An 8,561-nucleotide genomic window follows, 5' to 3' on the forward strand; every position below is an offset into this window, starting at 1 on the left:
GGGTGGGGGGGGGGGTGGTGTGCGTGTGTGCATGAGCATTGCAGGGGAAGAAGGGGTGGGTGAGTGGGTGCTTGCGTGCGTTCTTGAGCGAAAGGTTTGGGTCGGCTGGAAAATCAGGCTTCGGCTGTGATGGGTGCCAGGCGAAATCGATCAGGGGCGTGTGCAAATTGCCATCCATGTGCGGGCCTCATTGGAACGCGATCTCCTGCCGTCACGCGCTTGGAAGGACTTGACACATGGCAGGTAGGACAAACACACACAAGTACATGCAAACAGCGAGACAAGCACACACACACACACACACGTAGGCACACACATGTGCGCGCGCGCACACACACACACACACACACACACACACACACACGCGCGCGCGCGCATGCGCACCTGTTTGTAGACCTTGATCATGAGATCGATGGCGCCCTCCCTGATGTCCAGGGTGGGCATGTGGGGCAAAAAGTCGTTGCCCACGAAGAAGCACATGAACACAAAGTCGTCGTAGATCTGGGGGTGGATCGGGGTTCAGGGTTTTGGGTTGGGAGTGTGTGAGAGTTTCAGTGTGCGTGCTGGTGCGTGTGTGCGTTGTGTATCAGTGCGTTCGATGTGTGTTTGTGTAAACTTGGAGTGTCTGCTTTGGTGTCCGTATGTGCATGTGACAAAGGGACTGCCGGGTATCCGGGCGTCCTGCCGCGGGGTGGGGCGGTGTGCCGCCGCGCTCACCCTCTCCGCATCGAAGGGGAAGGGCATGCGGGGGATGCGGTACTCCAGGGCGAGGTACTCGCGCAGCACGTTGACCATCAGGAACTGGAAGGGCTTGCGCACCTGAGAGTAGTGTGTGCGGGAGGGAGTTGTGCGTGTGTGTGTGGGGGGGGGTCCGTGTGTGCAGGTTGGGTGCGCGTGCGAGTCTGGAAGATGTGCGTGTGTGTATGTCTGGGGGGGGGGGAACCGTGTTGAGTTGTGTGTGCGCAAGCCACATGTGTGTATGTGATTGTCCATGCAAGCGTGCGTGCGCTATGGCTTAACCGATCCCCGCCGCGGGAAGATGGAAATCCTCGAGCGCCGCTTGTTTTATTGCAGAGCCGCGGCCGCCCCCCTCCCCTGCCCCCGTAAACCAACCAAACGCCGCCCCAAATCCGCCCCCAACCCCGCACCATCTCCGGCTTCTGCTCCTCCTCCTCCGCCTCCTGGCCAGGCAGCGGGATGAGGGGCTTGGAGGGGTCGTGGCGGCCCCCGCCCCCGCCAGGCGGCGCGTTCTTTTGGAAGACCACCTGGGGTGGTTTGGGGTTTAGGTTGACCTGATCCTTAGTTGTGGTGAGTAATGCAGGATCGCTGGCAATACACAGACATTCACACAATCACAAACACTGCACCTGCACACACACACACACAGACATTCACACAATCACAAACACTCTACCCACACCCAAGCAGTGGAAAACAAAGATTCCACACAGCAGGCCCACCCACCTCACGCAGGATCGCAAAGTGCGGCTCGTGCGTGGCCAGGGCCAGCATGATTAGGTCAGCATCCAGCCCATACATGCAGTGCCGCGTGTTGGGGTTCCACCCGGGCCGCCCCCGCTGCTCTCGCACAAACGCCATGGCCTTGTGCTCGCCCTCCCCAGGGACGTTGCTGTCAGACAGGATCACCTGCGGGGGTGATGTTTGACAATTTAGGTCATTTGGGTGGGAAAGGGATGGTTTGGGGCAAAAAAGGCGAATAGGGAAGTTTGCCTTAGGCCTCATTGGGGTGCGTGTGGAATAACCAGGTCCAGAAGCTGATCGACTTGGCAGAGAACAGCACAGAGGAGGGACCCCACACTGCATGCGCCGCGTCCTGAAAGATGGATGGCAGATAATTTAAGACCAAATCAGCTTAAGACGTACGAGGAAGCGCCACCGCACCTCGATGTCCCTCCACCCCGGGTCGTCGTTGAGGCGCGTGTGGACGTAGTACTGCAGCGCCACACTCAGGCGGTGCATGAAGGGCGTGCCTTGTTGCATGTCATGCGGAAGGCGCATGGTGACGTCAGCGTTTCCAGGCGATTGCTTGTCCGTGCAACGCGGCCGTGCACGTCCCACGCACACACGTATGCGGAAGCAAGTGCAGGCTCGCGTCTGACAACCTTCGGCCATCCCGCCCCCATCTATCTACAACCGCAAGACGCCACGCCAACACCAGCCTGGCCCAACGAGGGGGCGCACACGGCGGGCCGCCAACACACCCTCTTGAGAACACCACCATCCCTCCCCCTGGCAGCCGCCGCCCCTCACCCGGCGTGATGGTGTTTGAGTCGTGGATCTCTGAGCGCTCCTTCCTGGGGACCACGATGCCCTGTCTTGCAAACTCCTCTCGCAGCCGCTCCTCCTCCGCCTCCTGCGGTCGCACATAAATCAGGGTTCATGCGTTGGGGTTTCTTCTCCCCAAAAGAAATCCACAGACGGCAGGGACCACGCGCAGGCGGGGGCCGGGCGGCGGCGGGCCGCCGATACATCCAGTTGACCGCGGCTTCAGATCCAGCAGCGGCAAGGCCGTGGCGGCATGCCAGGGCCCATGGCTTCGTCAGGTGGCTGCCCCTGCAAAAAACCCTGGCGTCTGGTTCAGCCAGACAGAGGCAGCGCCTCCGCCTCCGGGGCCACCCACACCGCGTCCCTCAGCGCCTCCGACAAAAGGACGAGGAGCTGCACATAAAAACCCTGAAACCCCGAAACCCCCCAAACCACAAGACCCCGAGACCCCAAGACCCTGGAAGGCGGTGACCCACCTTCTCCTCCATCTCCTGGGCCGCCCTGAAGCGCCGCGAGCGCTGCTGGTTCATCTTCGCGCGCGGCGCCACGCCGTCTGCGTGGTGAATCGGCGAGAGGGCGGGAGGCCAGCAATGGCTCGCATGGACCACTGCTGACTCACGACACCAAAATCTCTGGGCCGCAGTGCATGTGGTACGTCACGACCAGAGTGCCAGTCCAGGCGTAATCCCCAACGGCCGCCGCTCGCAGCCCGCAGCCGTCGCCGCAGCCGGCATCGCCTCAATATGATGGAAACCCAGGTCGCGCCTGCATCGCCAGCGGCTCACCGATGGCCATGTAGAGCACCTTCCTGGGGCGCACCATGGCGAAGAGCCGGTCAATGTAGTCAAAGATGTTCAGGAAGACCTCGCGCTCGGTGGTGGGGGCCGGCTGGGGGGTGGAGGGAGAGGAGAGGGGAGGGGGGTGTGATGAACCCAGACTCAGAGTGGTTGTTTATAGCATGTGAGGTCGCGCGACGCATGGTGCCTGCAACGCAAGGCAGGGCAGATGGGCGCTGCCGCCCATGGGCGCCGCCAGCGTTGGTGGGCCCCGGGACAACTGGCCAGCGATGGCCCCTTGCGCCCCAGAGCCGCGCCTCTCACCCTGTCCTCGGGGTGGAAGCAGGGATGGATGATGCCGTTCATGTCCTGGCGCAAAAGTGGGTGGTTCAAACGGTCGTTTGAAAACGGCAGCTGTCAGCGGTCCCGCATGCATGCTGATCCTTGCAAGTGCGCCGCCGCCGCCCCTTGTCACAGCTTCGGCAGCGTCGCTGCTGCCAGCCCCGGCATGCGCGTTGTGCTGGCCTCCGGCCGCATCAGGGCGAGCGCGCGGCGCCTGAGGGCCACCACGCCGGTGTGCCGGCTACAAGGGACAACCCGTGCATGCCGTCAACCCACGCGAGCGACGCGTCCCCCCGTACCGACTGCAGACGAACGCAGGCCGGCCCCTGCGCCGGCGCTGCGCCCGCTTTGCAGTGCGTCGGCGGCCGCCCGGAAAAACCTTCTCACCAAGTACAGATTGTCAAACTCGATTCCATTGGGGTTGGGCGTGGACGTATCCACCGGCACCTCCACCCCATTGATCCACTCTGGCAGCTCCTCTTTCACGTCGACGATAATTTTGGGATACTTTTCGCTGAGCCATCGATAGAACGCCGGGACTCCCATGGTGCCCGGTCAGCGCGCCGCCGCTGCCGCGTCCGCCCCCTCGCCGCCGCTGCCGCTGGGGTCGTCGGAACGAGACCGCCGCCCCGCTTCTTTGGGTGGAGCTAGAGTGAGTCTTTGGGTGCACGGGCGTCGGTCGCGTGGGGCAGCTGCTGCTGGCGGCGGATCACGCTGCGGCGAGAGCGCACGCGTCAAGTCGAAGCGGCTGCCGCGACGCCAAGGGCCGCCGCTGGGGGCAAGCTGCCGGGTAGCTAGGGCTAAGTCGTATATACGTGAATTGGCCTCCTTCAGCAACAAGGCACGAGCGTTTGAGGCCACTCGAGACGTCGAGCAAGCCAATATGTTAGCTGCACGGTGAAGGGGAGGAGGTTTCGCGCATATAACAGAGATACTAGCTCGCACAGTACGTCAGGACGAGCTGTTCGGTAAGCTGGGTGACGTTGCTGGTGACAACAACATGAATGATCTCGCGGCGCAGATTGCAGGTGATGTACGCCGCCTTTGATTTTCGGGAGTAGCTTTGATCCAAGTGATGTGCATACCTATAAAGATCCAAGAAGCAAAGCTCGACTGTTCGCGATCCAGCGGTTGCGTGCCTTTTCCAACTCTTGTCAAGGTACAAAAGTACTGTCAGAAGGAACAGCAGCAACCATGCAAAAGGTCGGGCGCGCGGCGGGCACGTTGCTCGCCAAGGCGGTGGCACGCAGCAGCCCCGACGCCGCTGCTCCCGCTGTGTCGTGTGCTTCATCAGCGGCGCTGGCGCCCGCAGCAGCAGCGGCCTGGGCACCGCGGGAGACTCAGCAGCAGCAACTCCAGCAACACCAACAGCACCACCAGCAGTCGCAGCAGCAGCCGTCAGGGCGGTGGCTCCGGCGGGGCCCAGCCAGGGCGTTTGGCAGCAAAGCGGCCGACGAGCGCACGCGGTGGGAGTGGATGAAGTCGCAGGGCCACAAGATCAACCCGTGAGCGCTACACTGCGGCGAGTGACCTGGGAGCTTGCTCGTGGCTCACCAGCCTCCGCCTCCGTCTGTGCCGTGCCTGCGCTCGCCGCCGGTGCGCCTAAGGCTGATCGTCCGCAGTCAACCCCTGACTCCAGCGATCGCAGTGTGCAGCCTCCCTTGCGCACAATCCTGATTCACACACACACGCACACATGCACACACAAACGCACACACGCACGTTCATGCACACGCTCTCGCACGTGCACGCACACAATTCAAACGCAGCTGCAACAGCCAGCTGCACCCGGCTGCAGAGGCGGGCATGGCATTGGAAGGGGAGGAGCTGGCGGTGCAGGTGGGAGGCGCCTCGGGCTGGGGCGCCAGTCACAGCATGGGCCTGGGGCTGCGATCGCAAGTGTGCTTGGGGTTGCAGCAGTGGCTGCCTTGGGCTGCAGCAGGGGCGGGGCAGCACAGGCGTCGGCGGCTGGAAGTGGTGCGAATAAACCCCATGTGAGCGTGGCGAGGCATGGAGCCCTGCAGCTGCAGCGGCGGACGCAGCTGCGGGCCTCGCAAATGCTGCGGCTCATGCCCAACCGCCGCCAACCGCCCCCAACCGTCCGCGGCCCTGCAGGACGCGTACACGCCGAGCAGTACATGCTGGGGCTGTGGGCCATCCGCAGAGAATGGGCTGAAGCTGCAGAGCTTCCGGGTGCGCAACGGGCTGGAAGCGCGGATAGTGATCCCCGAAAAGTATTGCGCATTCCCTGGTGAGCCAAGGGCGCAGCCACCGCGACGCCTCTGATCCCTGATGTCATATGAGACCCAGGCTGCAGGCGCATTGGATTGTAGTGCCTGGCGCTCCTCCTTGACCGGTCAACGTGCTGCGTGCATGGCGGCGCGCCGCCAGCCGGCTCGCTATGGCCGGAAGAAAAGAAAACGGCTGCGCCCTGCCCTACGTTGGCTCTCAAGCGCCAGCCGCCTCAAGATGCAGCGTTGCATGCGACTCTGCAAAACCCTCCAGGCATCGTGAACGGCGGAATCATCAGCACGCTCATGGACTGTGAGCGACCCTTTGGGCGAGGAGGGGGGGGCGACACGCGGCCGGTCGGGCAGTCTCTGCGCAGTGCAGCAGCGCTGCGGCGCTGCAGCGCACCCCTGCCGCAGCGACCGTCAGCGATCGGAAGCTTTCCAGACGCAGCGGCCTAATCTCCTTGTTTCCGATAGGCGTGCTGTAGGCCGCTCAGGCAGCCGCGGCACGCCGCTGGGCTGGGCGGCTCTCGCCCTTCTGGTGACCCTGCCGCTCCCAACCCCGCTCCCTGGCCTCTTCCACAGGCCACGGCAACTGGACGGCCGCCATAGCCCTCATGGACCGCAGCTGCCTCCCCGCGCCGCCACTGACGCTCACTGCCTCCATACTCGTGTCGTTCAAGGTGGGGCCGCTGTGGATGGGGCGCTTGAGGGGTTTGAGCATCACAGTATATACTCGTCAGACCCCAAAAACTGAAGGGCACTTTGAGCCCGGATGCGGGTGTGGTGCCGTGGCTGCACCCCCGACTGCGTGTGGACGGTGACGGTGCGGCGCAACGCCTGGTGACGAACGGCGACGTCATGCTTGCGCGTCCGCACCCTTCCGGCCTGCATCCATCCCCGCCCGCCCCACCAGGCCCCTGCTCCGCCAGGTGTGCCGCTGGTTGTGCGCAGCAGCGTGGTTGAGATCAAGGAGGGCAGCCAGCCAGGTGTCGGCAAGGTGAGGATAGTGCGTGCTGGGAGCGTAGTGACAAGGAGGGGGGGAGAGACACTTCGAGAGAGGGAGGGAGGGAGGGTGCACGTTTGAGCACGAACGCTCCCATGTGCATGTGTGGGTGTGGTGTTCACGTGGGGGTGCGCGTGCATGCACGCGTCGGCGTGTGCACCTCGTTTTGGGGCCTGGCTTGCTCAGCAAGGGGGTGCCCCACCTGGCGGCTGTACCTTGTGCCCCCACCCTGCCCCATCGCCCCCACGCATGACGCCTCCATGCATTAAGGATGCATGCACTAGCCAAAGGAAGATCAGACACCAGCCTCATGTGCACCGCCTCCGTGGCTGCCAGCCCTCCGCCGTGATTGCCCCATCTGCCTCTTTGAAACCAGCGGCTCGCCCTTCCTCACTCCACAACCCACTCGCGTTCAGGCGTCTGTGGAGGTGGACGTGTCGGTGCTGCAGGCGGCGCCAGAGGGCGGCGGCGCGGAGCAGCTGCTGGCCAGCGCCACCGGCATCTTCAAGAAGCTGGGGGCGCTGCGCGCGCTGTGACGCGCCGCAGGGGTTGCTGAGCTGGCACCGCGGCCAGACGCCTTGCCGGCTGGTGTTGATTTGATGTGGCACGGGTCAAGCAGCCTGTTTTGATGTCTGCCCTGCCCGCCCTGCTTTTTAAGGCCACGTGTGACACCCCTGTGCCTGTTTTGGCTGCTGTTCTTTGTTGTGCAGTTTGCTGCACTCCTGCTTGTGTTGCTACGGAGCTCCTGCGTATTTTCGCCCGCCCTTCGTCTGCGCCCCCAACCAACCCGCGGGGCGTTGAGTGTGTTCTTGCAAGGCTTGAGCACATCCGGCCCAGCACCCCTTGTTACTTGGGTTGAGCCCTGAGCGCCTCTTGCCACAGGTCGACTTCTAGTGGAGGGAGGGGCGCGACCCCTGACCTGATGACTCACATAAACACAGCAAAGCGCTTGACGCAGCCATGCACACTTGACTGGAAGTCTCTGGGCAGTATAGTCTCATGGCAAGAGCCTCAGCCCATAGCCCCTGCCCGGCCGTTTCCACCACTGTCCACCTTGGCAGCCCCTCTGTGGGTTGGTTGGGAGTCACCAGGAAGTGGGTCGCCGTGCATCTGCGTTTCCAGGACCTTTAAGGACTGGTTGGCGCGGTTACCGCTGATAATCGAAGCGCCCCAAGTGGGCGGCAAGGCGCCATGCAAGGAGCAATGCAGCTGCTCAACTCGCAGGAGCTGTGTGTGCCGCCACCGCGGGGCGGGTGGCTACACACTTGAAAAAGGACACCACGTGCATTGATCAGTCGCATCTTGTGCCTAAAAGCGACCAGGGAACTCAGGAACTTGACAGGACCAGACCCCAACCCCAAAAGATGCAAGAAAAGAAAGGACTCACGACAAAGCCATGGGCCCACGCAGACCCGCGCTGGTGCAGTGTGCCATGCCTAACCCTTGAAACCCACCCACCCAGAAATGCATAGGGCGTGGTGCCAAGGCCCCCATACAAAGAACGCCAATATGCGCCCAACCCGGCGCACCACCTGTGCTGCCAATGCTGCCGCTTTTGCTGGAGCTGGCAGCCGTCGCTGACGGGTCCTCGGCATCAGAGTCCCCCGCCTGCAGTAGCGCCTGCTTGGCGCCCCTTAGGGCCGCCTTCAGGCTGCGCTTCACATGCGCCATCCCCTGCAACATATCAGCCTTCACTTCCCCCATCATCCCCTTGAACCACTTCTTGCCCTGCTGCAGGCCCTTGCCGCAGCTGCCGCCGCCGCTGTCGCCACCACTCGCGCCGTTGCTACTGGTCTTGTTGGCACCTGCATCCCCCTGCCCATCTGCCCTGGCGCAGCGGTCGGGCAGCCCCAGGAAGGGCAAGCACCCGCAAGCAGGCGCGGGGCGCGAGCCGCCCACCGCCGGGGCCGCATCGCCCGC

The 8,561-nt window shown here is 63.5% G+C and overlaps 2 protein-coding genes across 2 annotated transcripts; one reads left to right on the forward strand and one right to left on the reverse strand.

Annotated features, from left to right (window-relative positions):
• Positions 1–187: 187 nt before the first annotated feature.
• MNEG_10304 (5'-3' exoribonuclease 2) lies at positions 188–3,950 on the reverse strand (the record flags this gene model as incomplete). Its single annotated transcript, XM_014041223.1, has 11 exons — positions 188–205; positions 385–501; positions 718–819; positions 1,149–1,265; positions 1,465–1,647; positions 1,903–1,991; positions 2,272–2,374; positions 2,763–2,839; positions 3,072–3,174; positions 3,387–3,431; positions 3,792–3,950. 11 exons carry the CDS (start codon positions 3,948–3,950, stop codon positions 188–190), a joined length of 1,113 nt encoding a protein of 370 aa, XP_013896677.1.
• Positions 3,951–5,210: 1,260 nt separating this feature from the next.
• On the forward strand, positions 5,211–7,177 carry MNEG_10305 (thioesterase superfamily protein; the record flags this gene model as incomplete). Its single annotated transcript, XM_014041224.1, has 6 exons — positions 5,211–5,243; positions 5,520–5,655; positions 5,910–5,948; positions 6,221–6,318; positions 6,552–6,635; positions 7,058–7,177. The coding sequence occupies 6 exons, from the start codon at positions 5,211–5,213 to the stop codon at positions 7,175–7,177; spliced, it is 510 nt and encodes a 169-aa protein (XP_013896678.1).
• Between the last annotated feature and the right edge of the window lie 1,384 nt (positions 7,178–8,561).

Source organism: Monoraphidium neglectum (genome assembly GCF_000611645.1).
Source record: "Monoraphidium neglectum strain SAG 48.87 unplaced genomic scaffold scaffold02262, whole genome shotgun sequence".
In the NCBI taxonomy this organism is placed as follows: Eukaryota; Viridiplantae; Chlorophyta; class Chlorophyceae; order Sphaeropleales; family Selenastraceae; genus Monoraphidium; species Monoraphidium neglectum.